Source organism: Quercus lobata, chromosome 7 (genome assembly GCF_001633185.2).
Source record: "Quercus lobata isolate SW786 chromosome 7, ValleyOak3.0 Primary Assembly, whole genome shotgun sequence".
Classification (NCBI taxonomy): Eukaryota; Viridiplantae; Streptophyta; class Magnoliopsida; order Fagales; family Fagaceae; genus Quercus; species Quercus lobata.
In genome coordinates, this window is record NC_044910.1 from 24,143,493 (window position 1) to 24,166,702 (window position 23,210).

The window sequence follows — 23,210 nt, forward strand, 5'->3', positions numbered from 1 at the left end:
AAAAAATTAAATAGGAATTATTGAAGCTTGGCTTAGACTATATGGGAGTAAAACACAAGAAAATGATGGGAAAGTTAAGAAGATTCTGCCGTGCAAGCCTTTTCAAAGGTGATTCTGACTTTGTTGGTGTCATGGTGGGTTAACCCCTGAAAATCTGTCTTTATTAATCTTAATTTTCTTAATATGTTTTTTTGTTTTTTTGTTTTTTTTTTGGTTAGTAAATGAATTATGAATGAATATTGGCCTCAGTGTTGTATCAATATGGCTCTCTTATTTTTTAGGTTTGATTTGTTCAAGTTTAGTTGAAGCTGCTAACTCTGTTGGTTGACCAAATTTGTTGATTTAATGATTTTAGCATCATCTTCTTAAATCGTTTTCTAGGGAGGGTTTATTACTTTTATTTTATTAGTTATTGAAGAAGACCTTTGTTCATGTTAGGCACACATTCACGCAATGTTTGAACCAATCTTAGATGCCTAAACCGTTCTTTCCTTTTTTTGGGGTTTACAATAAATGGATTATAGGAATTCAAACCTAAAGTCTTTCTAGAGAGAAAATTGAATAACACCATTTACTTATCATTGGAGAGTATGTTGTTCCTGTGATACAACCTCATAATTATGAATAGCTACTTTTCATCTGTAAGGGCAGGAAGAGAAGATGTGGAAATTTGTGGTGCTTTGGTCAGCCAAAACTAAGTTACGGGTGAAGGATCTGTCAATTGCATGCCACAAAACCTGCATAAGTTTGCATACTCCTAATTTGGCTTTCAATATTGGTCATTGTCCCTAGCAGGCGATACAGCAAGACTTCTTTTTCATCTCTCACGCCCACATGAACCACATTGTGAGTGTCCTTTCTGTGTTTTTCTTACTTTCTCTTTGTTTATATTGCTCTTGGTATTGGAAATTTTTTGTATACTTCATTGTGTGTGTGATAAATTACAATGGTTAGATGTTAAATACTTAGTAACTATTTATACATTTGTATTTTGTTTAAAGTTGTACTACAAGTTGAAGATTTTGGTTGGTGACTATGTTATTTGCTCCCCAAAGCATTTGTAAAAATGCCTAAACCAAACTTTCCATCACTTAGGAAGTACAAGGAAAAAAAATCTAATAGAAAACTTTCCATCCTTACTGAAAGTTATTTTGAATCTTAACTTCAATGTGAAGGGTTCACTGAATTTTTTCAGATAAGCTTTCACTTTGAGGAAAATATTTCCTATTAATATAGCAGTCCTACACTCCTATTGTTGAGTGCTCTGCTTATGGGGATATTTAGATTTGCTTAGGAATTTTGATTCATGGGAACTGTTTTTGTTAAGGTGGTGCTGTCTTTGTTAGAAACAGAGGAAAAGGAAGTTTGTAAGAAGCCTAAATCTGAGATAAAGAAAGGGTATTTCTTTCCCCATTGTTACTTCCCAGAAATGCCAAAAATAATTGTTTCACTTGAACTTGGGACCTATATGGCTTGAATTGTTTAAGAACTTTGTATGTCTGGAGCAATTTAGTAATAATTTTCATTTTTTAATCCTACTTAGTTTCTAAAGATATTTTTTTCATCTATTCTTTGTTTGCCGATATCTATTTCTTTCAAATGGTAAATGTTTCAGTGACTCTACTTCTTTACACTATCAATGTTAAAGTTGTTCTCTATATATGAGTGAAAAGGCTCCACATGTGAGGCTGTACTAACACTAGCATATATATAGTTTGAATGGGGCTCTCTTGATTTTCCTTATCTTATTGATGTAATTGAAATATTTAACTTTCTCATCATTGATGCAAAATTTCATAGTCTTCACTTTGGTTATATTAGTCTTAACTTTGTATTGCTTTGTTCTGTTTATTTTTTAAAAAAATCATTTATTTGTTTCTTTTGTTACAATTTTATATAGTGTTGAGGTTAAGGTGTATATGACCATATCTACATTACAGCTAATTTCACATCATGTTTTCCTGGCTTACAGAGGGCTGAGACCTTGGTAATTGCTGAATTCCCAATACTAGGCTGCATCAGGAATATCCAAGTTGGGGTCAAAGATACAATCTTTTCATCAAGGTAAACATATTACACATGTTTGTATTATTTTATTGTGAACAAAATAAATTAAGAACTTATTATTGTCACTATCTAGAATAATTTGTGCATCATGTACCATAAAGAGCTTAATTGTGATCATAAATAAAACTGTCTTTTTAATATATATTGGAAGACTCCTAGAATAACCTACCGTAGATGGGTGGAATCTCATTAAAAATCTTGAGGTGAATGGGATGTATGGTCCACCATGGTTAATAAATAGACTTTAACAGGCACATGAATCAGTAATGAAATTGGTCTGTCCAGTTCACGCTGATTTGCTACTGTGATGATTTCCTTGAAACTTCAATATTAATGAAATGGTAGTGAAGTGATTTGTGTTGTTGCCTTCCATTTCTTTGTGTATTGGCAGTATACACACACACACACACATTACACTTCAATCAATAACTTCCATGGGAACGTCCTGTAACTTCTGTTTATGTAAGAAATATGAAGTTGAAATCAAAAGCTGCTTTTAAGCAATAAATGAGTAATCCATCCAATGCTAGGTAACAATAAGGAATAAAGAATTGAAGGAAAATTCAAGTCTAAAACAATAAAGCTAATCAAAATCGTAGAAACCCCATAAGAGATTATCCTAAAGAAAACAAAATAATTTTCTCTCAAAGACTATTTCTTTGGCTACTGATTTTATGGCTACTAAATTGGATATGTCACTTGATGATCTTATTAAAAATAGAGGTTCCCGTGAGAGAGTTAGAAAAGTAACAGCTATTTGATTTAGTTTTATAGATTTTTGTAGATTAGGTATTTTGTTGTATATTTGCTTCTCATAGTGCTTATTAAAAGTGGCTGTATTGGATATTGCATGATGGTGGTGATGATTTTTAGAGACTTTTAATTATTGATTTTGTCCTTTTCAATGTTGGGCTTTTCTGGGTTTTGCATGTAATGCTATTCTTAAAATTTTAGTTGATAATCTGTTTGAGTGATGAGGGGAGAAAATCAAACGTCTTGATTTGAATTATATGGAGTAGTAAGTATGGTTAAGCTATATATAGGTAAATCATTCCAAATTTTTGCAGCATTCCCTGTTTTAATGTTTTGAAGATAAATGTTAAGGATAGTCTTTTAAAAAATAAAAATAAAAACCATGCAGAGGGTTGTAATTTACTGCTTCAGTTTTTTAATCACATTTATGATGAGTATTTCTAATCATGGCTTTTGATTAAAATTTAATGGCCAAAATTGCACCATATTTGTCACAAATAAAAAGATATATGTTGCAACCAACAATGGCAAAATTGCTAATTGATGTACATCATTAAAATGTTGAATTTTGGTTAAAAGGCTGATATCAACCTAATTTTTAGCATCTTTCACAATTTTAAGTAAATACATGTAAATTTGTTCAAAAGTTAATTTTTATGCCTTACAGGGTTTTGAGGAGTATATAAATTTAATTCTAGATGATGCTGGAAAAGTCAACATCAAGAGGAAGAGCAAAAAACTTTAGATGGGTTCATTTTCCTTTACTTTTAATCTCCCAAATGTACATGCTTTGAACATGGTACATCTATTTTGTTATGGGTTGATTACATCAAAAAAAATGTAAAGGGTAGATTCTTCTTAAGAGATGCAACACAACAGCCACCTCTCTCTCTCTCTCTCTCTCTCTCTCAATAATGGAAAGTGATGATTTTAGCAATGGTGTAAATCGGCATTATGTTGCCTTTTCAATTCCATTAAGGTCTAGCATCTTTGTTTACTGGCAATGTTAGTATTTAGATACATCTTGGACATCAAGAATGATTAATATAATTTATGAAAGATATTTGATTGAATGAGTATGAAAACTATATTTGTGTAATTAATTGTATTGGATAGTACTTATATCAGTTATATATATTTTAAATATGATTTCAAGCTCTTGGTTATCACGATTTCTCAGTGCATGTGATAGATTTTATTATCATGCAAGTGATTGATTTTATTGGTTTGGTATATAAATTACACCATGATATTGATTTTTTTTTCATATTAGGGAAGTTATCAATAGCTTTCCCGTGCATCGCACGGGTTAGCGACTAGTTTATATTAAACCCAAATTCTTGAGATTTTCCAGTTAGGGTGTTCAAAATACTTCTTTAGGATAAACAAAACAGATTAGTTTTGTAAGGACCAGATTAAATCCTAGCCCAAGGTATAAATGGACTTAGACCCAAAAAGTCCAAAACAATGAATTTGTAGAGAATGGGTTGGAAAATTGGGTTCTAATGGATTAGACTAACTAGAAAATAGGTTTAAAGGACAAGAAGATGTAAATGAACAGGCTTATAATGAAGAAAATCGTCATCGGCAAAGTCCGAGAAGATCTGTTCTTATGTATTTCTTTCAGGTTTGATTACAAAGTTAGTTCTAGATGCTACAGTAATTTCCTCTCTCTTTTTCGATCCCTTCATCTCATTGCCTCCTTCTTCTTTTATATTGTCTTTCCTTTTCATCTCCACCTTCCACGTGCATGCCAGACAGTCGGTGTTGATACTTGTCCCATCAGCACTCCTCATAAGTCCTTATGTAGTAGCTGTAAGGCTAAAATCTACTGTTCAGGCATCACCTCCACATTAATGCAACCAGAGAGTTAGCTGCAGTGCATTTAATGCGGAGGCAGCAACTTTCTCCTAAGATATTTTTAGGACTTCTCCCAGTCTAATCTCGTTGCAATACATATTTGCACCAACGGAACTTCTTGGAACGTTACCTAGGACGATTGATAACCCCTTCGGACCTCGGCATTGGTTAGCCGAGGATGTGCTTATCCTCAACCCACCCCTTGAACTGTTACGACCAAGACGGATCTCTCTACTTACTATCGCAGTCTCTTCTGACAAAGATTTCCCTTCCCCAGACAAACCCTCATTCTCGGATTGGGCCATAAGCCCAATATATAAACAAATAAAGAACTTCTAGGTCCAATATCCCTACAATAGCCCTTCGGGATTCTTCTTTCTGGCTCCTCAGCAAGAAAAAAGGATTTCGATGCCACCTTAGTCAGCCCGTGCCTATCATGCATCACTCCTGCCTACGCAAAAACCTTTTTAACTACCCAAGACATGCTCCTAACGCTTCTACTTATGAGACACGCTCCTCATTAAATTTTGACGGCCTTATGTCCCCCAGGTTCTACGATGCGATGCAAATCAAACGGCTGAGAACTCTGCTGGGACTTGGGCAGGAACTTTCCCGCTCTGTAGCTCTCTTTTTGATATAAATACCTCTCAAATCAACTTCTCCTCTCACTTTAGCATTCATACCGTTCCAGCGCATATACCTTGAACTTGCTCACCCTTCTAACTCACTTGAGCCCTTTACAAATACCAAAGGCCTGTCCGAGGACCCCTTTATTCTTTTTGTAAGTCTTCTTGAAATTTTACTCTTTATTTTTCTATACGTTCTTCTTCTCTTTGCGTTCTTTCCTCTTCATCCCCATTTCCCTTTCTCAATCTTCTTAGTTTCTCCCTTCCTTTCCAAAAAATGGGTAGATTCAAGTGTTTGGTATAGTCTAAGGAAGGAATGGAGAACTTTAGGGCCCGGTACGGGATCCCTCCTGAGTAGGTATGAGGTACTGTAAGGAAGGGCAGTGGTTTGAAGATAGGCGGGAGGGAGAAGTGGTAGTCCCAATGATCGCTTTCATAGAAGGGGGGATGAGAATCCCTATGGGCACGGTCACTAGGGATTACCTTAAAGCCCACAGGTTAGCTCCCACCCAGTGTGCTCCCAACATGTTTAGGATCCTAGGTTGTGTCAATGTCCTAAATGAGAGAATGGGTTTAGGCCTTACCTATCACGATGTAAACTGGATTTACAACCTCCACCACCTAACCAGACAGGGGTACTACCTGAAATCTAGGTACCCTAAGGTTATGCACATCCAATGCCTTCCCGACTCTAATAAAGGCCTGAAAAGGATTTTTTGATCCTATCAGGGGAGTGGCACGATGGCCTCCCTTATTTGACGACGGAAGGGAAACCAGGTGGGGTTCTAGGTCTACATTTTCAATTTTAAAGTTATATCCTTATCTTTTTCCTTAACTCTTGTTTACCCAAATATTTCCTTTGATTTGCACTTTGCTAATGAATGATTCTTCTGTCCTTGTTGATGACTTCGCAGACCTACACGCTGCTGTGCCCAACTTCAACCTGGTAAATCGAGCAAGTTTGGACAAGATCTTGAAAGCCGAGATCTTCATCCACACAAACGGACAGTTCAGAGCAGCTCATTTGATTTTGGACTACATTTCGATCTCCAAAAGCTTTTTGGCGCCTAAGTGTGTCATCAAAGCTAGAGATCCTCAGCTGCAACGAATCAGCGTAGCGGCCCTAAGTTTTCTACTCTCCGACCCTAATCCAGAAGGCACACAAGCTGCTGATCCTATTCCTGAGGGCATATCAAAGGTAGCCTCACCACCACCACAAGCCACCGGAGTAGCCACTTCTTCCTGTCTTACCAGCACCGAAGAGGAAGAAGTAGTTGACGTACCTAACTCCGAGGATGAATTTGAGATCTTCAACCGAGCTTGGTCCCCATAAACTTCAACTTTTGATCTCGACCCTCCATTCAGTCCATTAATAGACGAGATAGGGATCCAGCGCAAGCAGAGGTCCAGTCTCAAGGACTTACTGGAGTCCCTATCGAGGAAAGATGCACCGAGGAAGGTTGCACCTGCCTTACCCCTCCAGCTTGAACCTGCTGGATTAAAGAGGATGGGGGAGCCTAAAGGCAAGGAGATGATGGACACTGGAAAAACCCATCCCTCCCAAGAGGACAAGGCCTAGAGAACGGCCAAGCAAATTAAAATAGGGCAAAAAGGGGCTGAAAGGAGGAATGAGCCTTAGGATGTGCCCCCAGCTTGGCTTCCTGCCCCAATGCTGGATGGGGCACCTCTGTTAGCCACCGCCTCTATTAGAGAGTTCTAGGGGGGAACCGCCGGCTACGTGGTCGATGCGGTGGAGCAGGCTTTGCTGCTCCCTGAGGATATGGCCGAGCTATAGTCAATGAGGAGGCATGAGGTCTTCCTCAACCTCAAAAGGTATCTCGCTATGATATGTCTTCTACTTGACCCCTTCTTCTTCTCTTTCTCCTTCATTTCTTTAATTGGTTTACTTACTTTCCTTTTCTAAACCCCCTCTTCTTTCTTTAGCAGGTTGTTCAAGCCTCCTTTCGAGCAAAGGAGATTACCAACTCCACCGTGAAGGCCTCCACCGTGAAGGCCTTCAATATGGCCAAGTAGAGCAATAAAAAGCTCAAGAAACAACTGCTGGAAGAGTAGAGAGAAAGAAAAAGTGCAGCAGCAGCAGCTCTTGATAGTGCTGAAAAACAGGCCAAGAGCTAGAAGGTGCTCCTTTGCAACCCCGAGGATCAGCTGACCGCCTCCAAAACTCAAATCGTCGCGCTTAAGAATAAATTGGAGGAGGCCGAGAAGGCGAAGGTCCAAGCAGAAAGGGCTCGGGATCAAGCCGAGCAGGATGGGTACGACGCCAGAGTGGCAGAGACCGAAGAAGCCCACAGGGCTGAGGTCCCAGGGTATGTAGAATTACTGCTCCCAGATGTAGTATGAAGCTCTCAACCAGGTCGGGGTTGAGGCTTCATCTACACATAAGAAGGCAAAGAACGTCTACTACCCCCCTGCCATCCGGCGGTCTGTTCCCTCTTTTTCGAGGATTGATGTCGAGCCCGAGGTGGCAGAGGTGAGCAAGGACAGCACAACCAACGTTACAACCTCCTCTGCCAACCTCTCCGAGGAGGCTAAGAAGCCCGGGGCTACCGAAAAAGAAAAGAACTCCAATCAAGTGGTGGCCCCTGATGCTCTTAAGCCCCCAACTACCTCCCAGGACCCTCCTATAGAAAAAGAAGCATCTAAAACAATGGAGATTGTCCTGGCTTCTCTGCCTCTACCTGCCAAGTCTGATCCTGCAAGCAAAGGCCCTGAGGCCTCAGAAGCTGCATCTGCTTAGCCAATTGGAGGCCTTCTAAAGGAAAAACTTATCATAAAAAAGTAGAATGAGTGTAGTTTTTCTTTTTCGTTTTGTCTGTTTCTTTTTCTTTTACTCGCAAATTTTGTTTTAATTCCTATAGTTTGCAAGGAAGTTGCTTATTTTGTACTCTATCTGCCTTGCTTGAAGGCTTTGATTAATGAAAGTTGTGTATATTTTCTTTATTTCTATGATTCTTATATTGGTGTTGATATAACTTCTATCTTATCTAACACTTAATAAAGGTAACAATGGGGTAAAACCCTCCTTACTAATCTATGTAAGTAACAAACAAGTTACCCTATCTCATATGATCAGTTGTAAAATAAGTTAAAATCTACTAAGTCCATTACCTCAGCAAGGCATAACTTTAACTTTTAAGAACATACACAGTGATATAATCTGTGTACTGGTTTAAACCTACTCTGCTCTTTACTTATTGATAAGTCTAAAGGAGCAAAGGGATAATGAACTCTTAAACAAATATTGGTAAGTCTGTAAATGCTTTAAGTGATGCTCATGAATATCCAAGTGAGTTTGTTGCCACCATAAAGATCTTTGTTGTTTAGAGAAGCTGATCACATTTGACATTCTAGTAATTAATAAGAGATACTTGTTTTACCTTAAGTATGTGGGATGAACTGAGGCTTTGTCTGGAAATTTGTCTAAAATGATAGGAAGTATTAGTGATTAAAGGACACTGATTTATCCAAAGCATGTGATCCGAGGAGCTAGGCATAACTAAGGTTCTCTTTAATACTTAGAACAATGATTAAGAGATATCAATTTACCCAAGGTATGTGGTCCGAGGAGCCAGGCATGACCAAGGTTCTGTTTGATACTTAGTTAGATGTCAAGAAGTATTAATTTTCTCAAGGTATGTGGTCCAAGGAGTCAGGCATGACCAAGGGTCTGTTTAATACCTAGAACGGTGATTAAGAGATATTAATTTACCCAAGGTATGTGGTCAGAGGAGCCAGACATGACTAAGGTTCTATTTGATACTTAGTTAGATGTCAAGGAATATTAATTTTCCCAAGGTATGTGGTCCGAGGAGCCAAGCATGACTAAGGTTCTGTTTGATACTTAGTTAGATGTCAAGGAGTATTAATTTTCCCAAGGTATGTGGTCCGAAGAGCCAGGCATGACCAAGGGTCTATTTAATACTTAGAACAGTGATTAAAAAATATCAATTTACCCAATATATGTGGTCCAAGGAGCCAAGCATGACCAAGGTTCTGTTTGATACTTAGTTAGATGTCAAAGAGTATTAATTTTCCCAAGGTATGTGGTCCGAGGAGCCAAGCATGACCAAGGTTCTGTGTGATACTTAGTTAAATGTCAAGGAGTATTAATTTTCCCAAGATATGTGGTTCGAGGAGCCAGACATGACCAAAGTTCTGTTTAATACTAAGATTGATAGTAGAACGCATGACATACAATATGGTAGACCCAAATGTGGTGAAGAAAGCTTTTATTAGTAATAGTACCTTCTCAAGTTATTTACATTCCAGGGGCGTGGTATAGCTTTTTTCTCTAGATCCTCAAGATAAAATGCCCCTATTCCGACCACAGATGTGATACGATATGGCCTTTCCCAGTTGGGTCCAAATTTTCCTCATGCTGGGTTCTTTGCAGTGCCTAAAACCTTTCTTAAAACCAAGTCTCCAACTATCAATGGTCTTAGTTTTACGTTGGCATGATACCCCTGCTTGAGCTTCTGTTAATAGTAGGCCAATTGGACCATGGCATTCTCCCTTCGTTCTTCAATTAAGTCTAAACTCTTCTCTAACAGCCCATCGTTGTTGCTCAGAGTGAAAGAACTCGTTCTCAGCGTGGGGAATCCAGTCTCCAGAGGAATGACAACCTTGGCCCCATAAATCATTGAGAAGGGTGTCTCTCCAGTTGGTTTGCAAGGAGTAGTCCGGTAAGTCTAAAGGATGTGTGGTAGCTCTTCCACCCATTTCCCCTTCGCGTCATCCAATCTCTTTTTAAGTCCACTCACTATGACCTTATTGACAGCCTCAACCTATCTATTCCCTTGTGGATAGGCTGGAGCGGAATACCCGTTCTTTATTCCCAGATCGCAGCAGTATCTCCTAAAGGCTTTACTATCAAACTGAAGTACATTGTCCAAGATGAGTGTATATAGGATTCCAAACCGAGTGACGATATTTTTCCAAACGAATCTTTTTGCATCTATGTCCCTGATATTTGCTAGTGGTTCAGTTTCAACCCACTTGGTGAAATAATCTATGCCGACCAATAAATATCTCCTATTTCCTGCTGCCTTGGGGAAAGGCAAGGAGCTGGACAGTGGATTGAGAACTCCACCAGGTTGATTAATGTTTGGTGCAAATTTTTGGCATTGGTCGCGCTTCTTCACATATTCTTGTGCTTCTTTCTGCATATTTAGCCACCAATAATCTTGTGTGAGGGCCCTGTGAGATAAAGATTTACCCCCTGTGTGACTTTCACAAATCCCTTCATGTAATTCTTCCAAGAGTAGCTTAACTACTTCAGGGTGTACACATAGCAGGTATGGGCCAGGGAAGGATCTTTTATACAACTTTTGGTCCTCGGACAGCCAAAACCGAGGAGTTTTTCTCCGTATCTTGTGGGCCTCGGACTTACTCTCAGGCAGGACATCTTCCTTAAGGAGTAGCACAATAGGGTCCATCCAGCTAGGCCCCACCTTTATTTGGTGAACATGAACCACATTCCTTTCTGCTTCGGAGGGTTTGCACAAGTCCTACACAAGGATTACCCGAGGTAAGCTCTGTGCCGAGGAGGTTGCCAGTGTGGCAAGGGAGTCCACATGTGCATTTCTACTTCTAGACATTTCTATTTCTAGGAATTTGTGATAAAATAAAAGACTCAAATTCAAACTGTAAGTGTCTAACCTGGCTCAAATATTCCTACATTCTAGGATCTCTTGCTTCCAACTCACCCTGGACTTGGCCTACAACCAGTCTTGAGTCAAAGAATATCTCCACTGCTTTTCCGCCCATTTTTTGGACCATGGTCATCCTTACAACAGAGCTTCGTGCTCGGCCTCATTGTTTGTGGCCAAAAACCCCAGTCTTAAGGATTTCTCAATTGTGATCTTCTCCGGAGATACTAGAACTAGCCCCACCCCAGATCCTCTGTGGTTAGCTGCACCATCAACGTAGACCTTCTAGGACAAAGGCTCTTGCAAGGAGATTACACCAACCGATTTTCCATCCATGTTTTGCTCCTCTAATTTATCGTCTGATGGGGTCTTAATAAACTCAGCCACCAGGTTAGCGAGGACCTGACCCTTGACGAAAGTGCGAGGCATATATTTGATATCAAAGGCCCCTAGGATCGCCCCCCATTTTGCAATTCTCCCTGTGTAGTCAGCATTCCGAAGTAGAGATCTGAGCGAAAGCTAAGTCAAGACAACAACCGTGTGTGATTGGAAATAATGGGGGAGCTTACGCGTGCCGTGCACCACTACCAAAATGGCCTTCTCAAGTGGTAAGTATCAGACCTTGGCTTCATGTAGTGACTTGCTCACATAATAGACTAACCTCTACACACCACTATCAACCTGGATCAACACCAAACTTATTGCGTGGGAGGCTACTACAATGTAAGCAAATAGAACCTCGTCCATCTCGAGCCTGGACATAATGGGTGGTTGAGAAAGGTACTCTTTCAACTGCAGGAAAGCCAAAGCACACTCTCAGTCCATTCAAATCCCTTCCATTTGTTCAACAACTGAAAGAAAGGCCTACACCTGTCTGTTGACCGAGAGATGAATTGGTTTAGAGCAGCAGTCATCCCAGTTAGCCTCTAGACCTCTTTGGGATTCCGAGGTGGTTGCAAGTTGTTAATCGCCTTGATTTGGTCAGGATTAACTTCAATTCCGCGGTGAGTGACCATGTAGCCTAAGAACTTCCCTAATCCGACACCAAATGAACATTTGGAAGCATTAAGTTACAGCTTGTACCTCCTCAAGATCTAAAAAATATTCCCGAGGTCAGTGACGTGCTCAAATTCCAATTTGTTCTTGACCACCATGTCATCTATATAGACCTTAACGTTTTTTCCTAACTGTGGCTCAAACATCCTGGTCATCATCCTCTAGTAGGTAGCCCCTGCATTCTTTAAACCAAAAGACATTACCTTGTAATAGTAATTCCCAATAGGGGTGAGAAAAGTTGTCCTCTCTTGATCATCCAAGGCTAATGGTATTTAATGGTACCCTTGAAAAGCATCCAAAAAGCTCATCCGAGGATGGCCTACCGTTGCATCCACCAGCTAATCAATCCGAGGCATGGGGAAAGGGTCTTTTGGGTAGGCCTTGTTCAAATTCGTAAAATCTACACATACACACCACTTCCCACTCTTCTTCTTTACCACCACTGTATTAGCCAGTCATTTAGGGTAGAACACTTTTTTAATAGCCCCGGCCCGTTTAAGTTTCATCACCTCATCTTTGACAACGTTAGAATGATCCCTAGATGAGCACCGAGGTGGTTGCTTTCTAGGGACAACGGACGAGTTGATGTTTAAATGATCACGGATGAAGTTCGGATCCACCCCTAGAGCTTCATAAGCATTCCAAGCGAATACGTCAATGTTCCTCTTGAGGAATTCCACCAACTCCTCTTTCTCTTGAGGTGGTAGCTGAACTCCAACCTGAAAAAACTTCTCTGAATCACCACATACAGTAAATTTCTCTAAACCTTCACATTTGGCATCCTCGGCTGGCTCGTTCATGGTTAATACCGGAGACTTTGACTGCTATAAGCCATCCTCAACAGAAGCCGAGGCCTCAACTGCTGGCTTATGCGAAATCGCAGACACAAGGCATTGCCTAGCCATTGACTGATCCCCTATTAGCTCTTCAATCCGATCTCTGAACGGATATTTCACTTTCTAATGCAGAGTTGAAGAAACAGCTCCTAGGGTATGGAGCCATGGTCTGGCCATAATGGCTGTGTAGGATGAGTATGCGTCTACCACAATGAAGTCTACTTCCACCACCTCTGAGCCAGCCTGAACAGGCATCCTAATCTGGCCTATCAGAATAACAACTTTCCCATCAAAGCTTACTAAAGGTGAATTATAAACTGTTAGATCCTCAGGTTTTAAGTTCAGCACCTTGTACAAGTCAAAGTACATGACTTCTACACAACTACCTTGGTCTACCATTACTCTCTTAACGTCATACCCCCTTATTCTGAGGGTAACTACCAAAGCATCATCATTTGATTGGATGGTTCCAATCCTGTCCTCGTCCAAGAAACTCAACGGTGGTCGGACCTCTATCCTAGCTCTCTTTAGCTCGGAGTGAGAGTCCTCGGGCGATAGCTTGGCTACAGACATTACCTTGAAAGGGTGAGAACCAGTTCTCCTAAGCGCAGCAAAAATGACATTGATGGTACCTAGCGGGGGCCTTGAAGGAGTATTCCCCCGAGCCCCTAACCCTGATTGGTCCCCTTGTTCGTTAGGTCAGTACAAAAATTGTTGCAACTTCCCTTCCTTGACCAGTTGCTCCAGATGGTTCCACAGTGTTCTACAATCCTCGGTGGTATGTCCCCTTTCTTGGTTGTATTGGTAGTGAAGGCTTTGGTTGCGCCTCGAAGGGTCTCCACTCACTCTGTTCAACCACTTAAAGTATGGCTCATTTTTTATCTTCTCCAAAACCTGATGTACCGGTTCTCTAAACACAATGTTAACCGCTTGAGGAGCTGTAGGCTTAGATTGCCTAGCAAAATCCCTCCGGGGTCTATTATTGTAGTAGCGGTCTGACCTGAAATCCCTCTTTTCCTGAGGGATAACCTTGCCCTTACCCTTTCCCTTACCTTGTTGTTGGTCCTCTTCAACCCTCTTATACTTATCAATTTGATCTATGAGCTGGCATACACTAGTAACAGGCTTCCCAGTCAAAGATTTCCATAAGTCGTGCTCGGTAGGTAAGTCGAGCTTGAATGTGCTGATGGCTACATCATCAAAATCACCATCAATCTCATTAAACATCTCCCAATAACTGTCCGAATATGTTTTCAGGGTTTCTCCTTCTCTCATGAACAAAGACAACAAGGAAGCTAAAGGCTGAGGAACCCTGCTGCACGTAATAAAACGGGATCCAAACGATTGAGTGAGTTCCTTGAAGGAATCAATGGAACCTACCCTCGGACCATCAAACCACCTCATCGCCACAAGCACCAAACTGGATGGGAAAACTTTGCACATCAAGACCTCGTTCTTGGAGTATACAACCATTCTTTGATTGAAATGGCTGACATGCTCCACAGGGTCTGTTCTACCATTGTACATAGTGAATGTGGGCTGAGTGAACTGCCGAGGAAGTCTCCCTCCCTCAATCCAACGCGTGAAAGGTGACTTGGAAATTTGGTTGAGTGCTTTACTCATAGCGTCGTTTCCTAGGCCTATCGAGGACGAATTTCTGTTTTTGCGTTCATAATGATAATCCTCATCATATGAGAAAGACTCACTAGGAGAAGTCCTTGATCTGTATCTATAGCTATCATCCTCTTCACCATCGGAAGAGAAGTCAGAATTGCATGGAGCTCGCTTTCACCATTCATGGCGCAAGCTTCTCTTTAAGTGATCAATTTCCTTCTACATGGCTTTGGTATCTTTCTCTTGGGAGAGATGGCTACCACCCCAAGAATGGCTCTTACCAGTATGGGTAGCACGTACACTCCCCTCCCAGTCTCTCCTTCGCTCAAGTTCACGGAAGTGATCTTGATGTTGAGACCCCATGGATTCTGCTTTGTTTGAACCTGAACCTACCATAGTTGAACGTCAAACTCACTATCGCACCAGTATTCCCCACAGACGACACCAATTGTAAGGACCAGATTTGAAATCCTAGCCTAAGATATGAATAGACTTAGGCCCAAAAAAGCCTAAAATAATGAATTTGTAGAGAATGGGTTGGAAAACTGGGCTCTAATGGATTAAACTAACTAGAAAATAGGTTTAAAGGACAAGAAGATGTAAATGAATAGGTTTATAATGAAGAAAATCGTTATCAGCAAAGTCCAAGGAGATCTGTTCTTATGTATTTCTTTTAGGTTTGATTACAAAGTCAGTTTTAGATGCTACAGTAATTTCATCTCTCTTTTTCGATCCCTTCATCTCGTTGTCTCCTTCTTCTTTTATACTGTCTTTCCTTTTTATCTCCACCTTCCACGTGCATGCCAAACAGTCGATGTTGATACTTGTCCCATCAGCACTTCTCATAAGTTCTTATGTAGTAGCTGTAAGGCTGAAATCCACTATTCAGGCATCACCTCCACATTAATGCGGCCAGAGAGTTAGCTACAGTGCATTTAATGCTGAGGCAGCAGCTTTCTCCTAAGATATATTTAGGACTTCTCCCAGTCTAATCTCACTGCAATACATATCTGCACCAACAAAACTTCTTGGAACGTTACCCGGGACAACTGATAACCCTTTCGGACCTCAGCATTGGTTAGCCGAGGATGTGCTTATCCTCGGCCCACCTCTTGAACTGTTACAACCAAGAATGATCTCTCTACTTACTATCGCAGTCTCTTCTGACAAAGATATCTCTTCCCCGGACAAACCCTCATCCTCGGATTAGGCCACAAGCCCAATATATAAACAGATAAAAAACTTCTAGGCCCAATATCCCTACAAGTTTAGTTTTTTTTTTTTTTTTTTTTTTTTGGGGGGGTAGGGGGGGGGGAAATCAAGCCGTTCGAACACCCTATCTATAATATAAAGCCAGCAATACATCTTTCAATTTTTAATATTTGATTTGAGCCTAACCCATAAAATTGATCTATTTTAACGTGAAGGGATTGACCCTATTAGCCTTAGAAAGAGCAACCAAAGCTTGTGGGAGATTCTGGCAATATGCCCTTAATTTCTAAAAAAAAATTGGCAATATGCCCCTGTTTGCAAACTATATAGGGGCGTGCCCCTGTTTCGATACTCGATTACCCTAAAATCGAGTTCAATTAAATACTCGATTCATAGAAAATCGAGTTATGCCCGATCAAACTTTAAAAAAAAAAAAAAAAAAAAAAAAAAAAAAAAAAAAAAAAAAATTTGCATGGAACTCGACATTCAGGAAATCAGTTCCATGCAAAAAAAAATTTTATAAGTGTGATCAGCCCATATTCAGGGAGCCCTATAGTGGCGTTTTTAAGCCCTATAGTGACGTTTTAAAACCATATAGCAGCGTTTTCCTGGAAAAAATTTTATAAGTCCCCATACCAGATTCAAGGAGCCCTATAGTGGCGTTTTTAAGCCCTATAGTGACGTTTTTAAGGCCTATAGCGGCGTTTTCCTGCAAAAAAAATTTATAAGTCCCCATACCAGGTTCAAGGAGCCCTATAGTGGCGTTTTAAGCCCTATTATGACGTTTTTAAGCCCTATAGCGGCGTTTTGGAACTTGACTTCCCTAAAATCGAGTTCCATGCATTTTTTTTTTGTTTTTTTTTTTTTTTAAGTTTTATTGGGCATAACTTGATTTTCTATGAATCGAGTATTTCATTGAAACTCGATTTTAAGGTAATCGAGTATCGAAACAAGGGCATATCCCTATATAGTTTCGAAATAGGGGCATATTGCTAAATTTTTTAAAAATTAAAGACAAAAGGCTAGAATTCCCAAAGCTTGTGAGCCAGTACATTTGCAACTCTATTAATATACCAAACTTCTCTGACTTTCAAGCAAAACTTAATATCATGAATAATTTTTGGAATCTCCGAATCCAATTGCTAGAAGTCTTTCAGAATTGCCAAAGTTTCAAACTAAGAATCAATTTTCAAAAATAAATGTATTTTAAGTCTTTGTTTTGCTGTTTCTTTCATTGCTAAGAGGATTTTCCTTGCTTCGGCAAACAATGGAGATCCAATTGATTCAGCACTTGACCAAGCATAATGAACTCTGCTTGAATAGTCTCTAGAGATGGCTGCAATGAAGACTCCCTCAGTTTCAATGGTTATATCAAGTGAGTTTGCTTTCAGAAACAGGTCCTATGGACTTCCAAGCATTAATATGGATCATTCTTGCCAACTGAACCGAGCCAATGACTTCACCTTAGAAAACAAATTGATTTCTTGACCACCACAGGTTATCACAAAAGATAAGCGAGAATAAAGGAAACAATTTTTCTTCTTCTGGGTCAAGACCCAAGTGAGGTTTAATTATGGAAATAAAATCAGGGCTTAAAATTTAGTTTATGAGCAAATTTTAGACTCCAATACGTGTGTGTGTATATATTGTTTTAAAACTTTTAGATGATGTGACCAAACAAAAAACTAACAAATCACCGCTCAATTAAACATATTAGAGATTAAAACTGATCATTTTATGTTTGTTAGGGACTAAAATTGATCACTTGAAGTTTTTTAAGGACTAAACTCACTCACTTTAAGTTTGTTAAGAACTTAAATTAATTACTTTAAACTTATTTGTTATGTATACGCTCACTAAGTTAAGTGTGAATAGGTTTTTTAACAAAAATATATAAATAATTAAAAAAACATTTAAAACAATTATATTTATTAAATTATTGTTATTGTTGTGGTCGTGTTATTATTATTATGAGTTCTTAAATATCTTTAAAGCTTTTTCAAACTCTCTAAGGCACTACGAAAAAGTAAGTCATTTAACTTATAAAACTAAGAAAAAATTCTTTCAAAATGCCAAGTAATTACACAGTGCTTTAGCACACTAATAATAATAATAATACATATACTAAACCTTCATTTGATACTAACAAAGTCAACCTAAGTAGTTAAACATATGGACCCTTTCTTAAACTTTTGTTAATGATATTAAATAATCATTAAGTTTATGATGTTCTCTGAAGTGGATTACAAATTTTGTCTCTTAATTAAAATTAAATTATTTAGGTCAACTGCTCCCACGAAATGCTGACACAGAGAGGTATATTTAAAGCAAGAAGAGTTTGTGTTAAAAACATGTACTTGAGTAACAGTTGTGTCACTTTACTTGCTTGTGCTCTTCTGATTTCACCGATATTTTGGTGAGTGTGAGGTTGTAAACTTAGGTTGATGATTGAAAACATACACCATTATTAGTTGCATGTGGGTAATGAGAGAGAAATAGAGGGAGTACATAGAGATGAGGGGAATGGTTTTTTATTTTTTAAGTGACTACATTTTCAACTTTTGAATGGCACACGTTATTTTAATGAGAATAATTTTATAAAAAAATAAAAAAGAATTTAAAATTTTTGAATCTAACAGAATTTATTAGTGGCAGGGGGAAATTTGCCAATTACCAATCAATCGAAGGGGATGGGGGAGAATTGTGTTGTTTAAAAGTTTAAGGGGAAGATTGAAGTGAACCTAATAGATATGTGGGGAGTGCAATTAACCTTAATAGTTGTTGTGTTTATTCTTACCAAGTTCAGTGTGAATGGATTTTTCCACAAATTTACTATGTTGATCATAATTGTTATTGTTGTCGTCATCATTACCGTCACCATTGCCGTCATTATTATTATCTCACAAAACTTTCTACATGTTAGGTAATTTTGTAAAATGGCCCTTAAAGCACTTTTATCCTCTAAATTCACTACAAGAAAATCCCTATAACATGCAAAAGTAGGAAAATTACCTTTAGAATGCCAAGAAATTAAACAATACTTTAGCACATTAACACTAGGAAAAGGTTTGGCTCCACAACTGTTTACAACATTGGATTCCAACTATTAAAAAGAAGATAACATGTGTCCCATTATATGCAATACGCATGACTCATTTGGTTAGTTAGGTTAAATAAGTCATATGCTGAAAGATTCAAAATTATTGATGCTTGGACTTTGTCCTTAACATTATAGCTAAATTTTTTTTTTTTTTTTTTCGGGGGGTGGGGGGGGGGAGGTTGCTATGATCATCCATTAATCAAGTTATACAAACAACTTTTTGATTGACATATATAGTGTTGTGCCATAGACATTTTTGTTTTTTAATGAATTTGTGTTACATAACTTTGTTTGGAAAAAAATACATATTTTAAACCTTCAATTGAGACTAGTAAAGTAGAAGTAAGTAGTTAAGGGTATTCTAGTAAACTTTCATAAATAATTGGCTAAAATGCAATTGCAACCTCCAAAATTTGACTGAAATTCATTTCAGTATTTTAACCTTACTTTCATTCAATTGAGTCATTCAAGTTTCAAATTTATTCAATTCGGGTATTTTTTCCAATTCTGTTTAAAAATATTAAGCATATACAATTAACTAATGGAAAAAGATTTTTGAAAAAAAAAAATCTCATATAAAAAATGTATCAAATTTTTTAAGAAAAAAAATTTAGGTTTTTGTCATGTGAGAAAAATAAATTTTTAATTGCAATTTTTAACAAAACTAATGGAAAGTCTGAATTAAATAAATTTGAAACTTCGAATACTGAATTAAATGAAAGTAAAGTTAAAAAATTAAAATAAATTTCAGTCAAACTTAAAGAGTGCTATTTACATTTTAGCCTAAATAATATTAATCACATCATTAACTTTCTGATTTTTTTTTTTTTTTTTATTCACGGGCAGTCTACTTGGGCTTGGATTGAAACATCTAGTGTCAGACGCTTGCTGATCTATGTGAGGTTGGACACAATGGGCTCCATTGGCTATTGGGTTTGCTGGGGCTGCTGCACGATCCTCTTGCGCTTTTACTAAACAAACTTCTAATATCCTCTAATAGCACTCTCTTGATTTCTAGAACCAAGTCCCATATATGAATCTCTTCTCAAGTAAAATATATATATTATAAATTATTTAAATTACAAATTTTTATAGTTTAAAATTATATAGAAAATATAAGTTTATAAATCATATTATAAATAATATTCAATTGACACAAAATTTGACATATGTATTAAGAGCATAAAGAACATGCAATTCAACGGTTAGATTTTCAAAATATGTAGTAATATTTATTTTATTAAGTAAGGTTGTAGTCTTATACTATAACTAATTTTGTAGCTAATCTTTGTCCTTATAATAATAATAATAATAAGTCCCATATATGAAACATTATAAAAATACATATCACAATGAAAATCAAACGGTTATTTATAATGACTTATTTCACAATTGTTTTTTACAACTTGGGTTTGCTGGGGCTGCTGTACGATCCTCTTGTTCTGTTATTAAACAACCAGCAAATATCCTCTAACAGCACTCCCTTGATTTCTAGAACTAAGTCCCATATATGAGTCATTATAAAAACAGATTTCACAACAAAAATCAGGAACTTATTTTACAATTTTTTAACAAACTTGTTGATATGGCAAGTTGCGAGTGGTGCATTGGTGCATAGATTCCTTTTTTTTTTTTTACTAATTTAAGGTTTTGAATATTCTCAGGGGATGTTGTGTTTGTATTTCATTATGAAAAAATAAGAAATACTTAATGAATATTCCTTTTTATGATAAGAAAAAAAAAATTATACGGCTGTGGTTCTAGTTGCAATCTTATAAAATAAAAAGTTCATCGTTTTATTTCTTAGTTACATTCTAAGAAAATGAAGCAAATTAATAAAACAATAAAAATTTAGTCTCCAAACTTGAGACTTGAATCTGGATGCTAGGTTATGGACATAGAAAGGTTTTAGGACTTAGGCATCCATTCCATCTGATCTGTAGATCGATCTTCAAGAGATTGATGGCTATGATATGCAGTGCACTTGGTTCATCCAACATGTCATTATGCATGAAATTGCTTAAAAGTAAAGATGCTTCTCATGTGATATTTACATGCATCATAAAATTATATGCCTGCAATGCTAATTAACCCACGTCATTAACAATCAAAAATGCTTTCAACATGTCAAGTTTAAATTTTTTATACCTACATGCACGACCTCCTTAATTCAAATGGCTTGACGGCAAATTTTTATGTAGATAAAGTTCCTTGACGTAGTTGATCTCATGATTCATGGATCTTCCACTTGATTGGTGGAGGAAGTTGTACTTGTTGACAAACGCAGAAGATTGCAATGTATATATGTTGTAGCTTGAAGATAATTGTGGAGATTGGTGTGTGTGTGTGGTTGACGTGATTGAGGAGAATATGTGAATATAGACTATGATTGCTCGGATTTCTCTGAAATTTTTTGCTACACCACACTATTTTAAAATTTTTCTAAAAGGCTTCAATACTGCAGAAGAAATCTCTAACGTTCATGAAAGGGGTCCTATATTATAGAGGTAGATGGATTTGAGAGTTCAAATTTCCCTCCTTTCCATCCATTTGAGCTTGTTTTTATCCTCATGCATGTTGGAACTGAGTTTTGAGCTAACAAAGACTTCAAAATTCAAATTTGGCGGAAAATTGGTCAAATGTGCCAATCTGCACCTGTGTACTAGAGAGTTTTGCTCCTATGTTTGAATTTTAGGCACTTCTTGCTTGATTCTTTGATTTGTTATGGGAAGCTTATAAATTTTAAGCTATTTTAAGGACACTTAATAATCATAATTATCTCACTAATTTTTAATTTTAAACTTTCAATTTTCCCTTTTTTGGCGAGACAAAAATAAATAAATAAATTGGTGTGGGAAACATTATTTTTTGTTGTTTCATTCTTCTTCACATTTTTAGGGTCAGCATTATTTTGATTTCTTGCCCTTCTATTATTATTTCTTAGAGCAGAATTTTCTGAGTATAGAAGTGTTTTTCCACCTCCTCCATCCCATGATCATTGATGGTTGCCTTTGTCAATACGTAACAAAAATGGAAATAGATGTGATGTACTTTTGTACTTAGGGGGAGATTTGTTTTGTTTTGAGGGGGAGTTAGATTAGTTTTTGGGGAGATAGATTAGACTTTTGTTTGTAATTATGATATATTTAAGATTTATTTTATTAATTCTTAATGACTACTCTAGAAAAGAATTTGTAGAGCCTTCACTTGTTGTATTCGTTAGCATGGTTAATTTAGATCATGTCTAGTCGAGTAAATAGGGCTGCATTGGGTATGACTCTCGACATGAATTCTCCATGGAGTAGTGCCGGCTCAAGGCCTAGGCAACTTAGGCTTAGGCCTAAGGCCCCACAACAAATAAAAAAAAAATTCCTACTAAAAAAAGGCCCCATCTTGCTTAGTAAAAGGCCCAAAATTTTATAAAAATATAACATTTTTTAAATAATTGGTACTTTGTTTTAAGAGTGATACTAAAAATACCACAAATTTTATTATAGAGTTAACTGACATATCACCAATCTCATAAAAAAGTAATTCAAACACAAATAAATTAAGTTGTTGAAATTCATCAATTACAGTCATAATCACATTTATTGTGAACATTTTGTTGTATTTTTAGTATTTTTCTTTTTCATTTCTAACAAAGCTTTTAAAATAGGAGATCAATAAAAATTTAACCCAATTGAAACCCTAAGTTGTTTCAAATAAAATGCTGCAAATGTGATATATCACCAATGATGACTAATCTCCTACTAAGCCACACACCAAATAATATCTATCTATCTCTTTCTCTTAAAAAGAATATATAAAATTAAAATTTAGATTACAATTGTACTTAACTATGCATAGTCATATATCCAAGTTAAAGTAAGTTCATTTTGATTCAACTATAATATTCAATATTTTATTTGAAATTAACCTTAACTTAGCTAGTATTATTTATCAATTTCTGTATTTACATCAAATTAGTCTTAATTTAATTAGTATTATATAATTTTATTTAATTAATGTTTACATATAAAAAGGTCCATATAAAATTTTTGCCTTAGGCCCCAAATTTTGTTAGGCCGGCCCTACCATGGAGTTTCCATTCCCAAGTCTTTTTATTTTTTTCTTTTTTGGGCTTAAACAGTAGAAACCTTAATATATACCCACCTCGAGTTGTTGTTACAGTGTTACTATTATTCTTATTCGGTTTGGTTTGAAGCATGAGCTAAACTCAGGTGTGCATTGTTCACGTACTTCAAGCCCAACATGAGCAGTACTGAGCTTGAACAATCGCATACACATACACTAATGTCATCGTGAGCACCCACACACGTCAACATGTGACATGTCCATATATCCCAACTCTCACGTTCTGTGCACAAACATATAAAATAAAAACACAAGGGCTCGCTCGCGAGCCTATCCATGT

General features: G+C 37.3%; 1 protein-coding gene and 1 long non-coding RNA gene across 2 annotated transcripts; both read left to right on the forward strand.

Annotated features, from left to right (window-relative positions):
* The first annotated feature begins 664 nt into the window (after positions 1-664).
* Positions 665-3,620, forward strand: LOC115952731. The gene is made up of 3 exons (XR_004083528.1): positions 665-846; positions 1,973-2,064; positions 3,488-3,620. It is a non-coding gene; the product is annotated as an uncharacterized LOC115952731 (long non-coding RNA).
* Positions 3,621-6,183: 2,563 nt separating this feature from the next.
* LOC115951778 lies at positions 6,184-8,064 on the forward strand. The gene is made up of 4 exons (XM_031068924.1): positions 6,184-6,585; positions 7,254-7,313; positions 7,473-7,625; positions 7,681-8,064. Exons 1-4 carry the CDS (start codon positions 6,184-6,186, stop codon positions 8,062-8,064), a joined length of 999 nt encoding a protein of 332 aa, XP_030924784.1.
* Positions 8,065-23,210: the final 15,146 nt, after the last annotated feature.